This window comes from Phytophthora parasitica (genome assembly GCF_000247585.1).
Source record: "Phytophthora parasitica INRA-310 unplaced genomic scaffold supercont2.1, whole genome shotgun sequence".
Classification (NCBI taxonomy): domain Eukaryota; phylum Oomycota; class Peronosporomycetes; order Peronosporales; family Peronosporaceae; genus Phytophthora; species Phytophthora nicotianae.
In genome coordinates this window covers 1,088,473-1,089,088 of record NW_008634126.1, presented here as the reverse complement: position 1 = coordinate 1,089,088, position 616 = coordinate 1,088,473, and the positions used below count along the sequence as shown (strand labels likewise).

Genomic DNA, 616 nt, shown 5'->3' with positions numbered 1-616 from the left:
GCAACTTTGTGCCTGAAGCGAAATGCTTGAGTAACTTCGGTTCGGAGGTTGTGTTCCAGCTTCCTTCGAAGTCTTCTGGAGTGTTCTCGACGATGTTGCAAGTGCTTGACGATGAAAAGCACAACTTGCGTGTGATTCAGTATGGAGTGTCGGTCACGACGTTAGAGGAGGTTTTCTTACGGATCTCGCAGGATCGCGAAGAGGAAGCGGCCATGGGTGTCGCTGCCTGTGGTGTTGAAACAGTGGACCAAATTCGCAAGACTTCCGCTACATCGGCAAACTCCCGTGGTACGTTAGCGGGTCCGAATTGGACTCCGATCTCGTCTGAATCGACGAACCGTGCAACATTCTGGAGCCAGTACAGCGCGCTATTGACCAAGCGTGTGCGTATTGCGAAGAGGGACAAGAAGAACCTCCTGAATGCGGTGTGCATCCCGCTGCTCTTTTTGATCATCCTAGTGTCGTTACCTGAGATCGATGTGGCGAGTTTTATGACTACAAGTGACTATGCTACTGAATTGGCGTCAACTTCTCGACAAGGCCGGTGCTCGAGTGCGAATTTCTCTTTGGTTTCGGTTCCCAGCGCTTGTGACAGCTACAGTTTCAATTACTGTGA

General features: G+C 50.8%; 1 protein-coding gene across 1 annotated transcript in view; it reads left to right on the top strand.

The window, feature by feature from the left end:
- PPTG_20697 (hypothetical protein) overlaps nucleotides 1-616 on the top strand; it is a gene marked incomplete at both ends in the record, with an annotated part of 11,736 nt that overhangs the window by 6,762 nt on the left and 4,358 nt on the right. Inside the window, one exon of the mRNA XM_008892895.1 lies at nucleotides 60-575. Coding sequence (XP_008891143.1) covers nucleotides 60-575 — 516 coding nt within the window. The remainder of the gene's footprint in view (nucleotides 1-59; nucleotides 576-616) is intronic.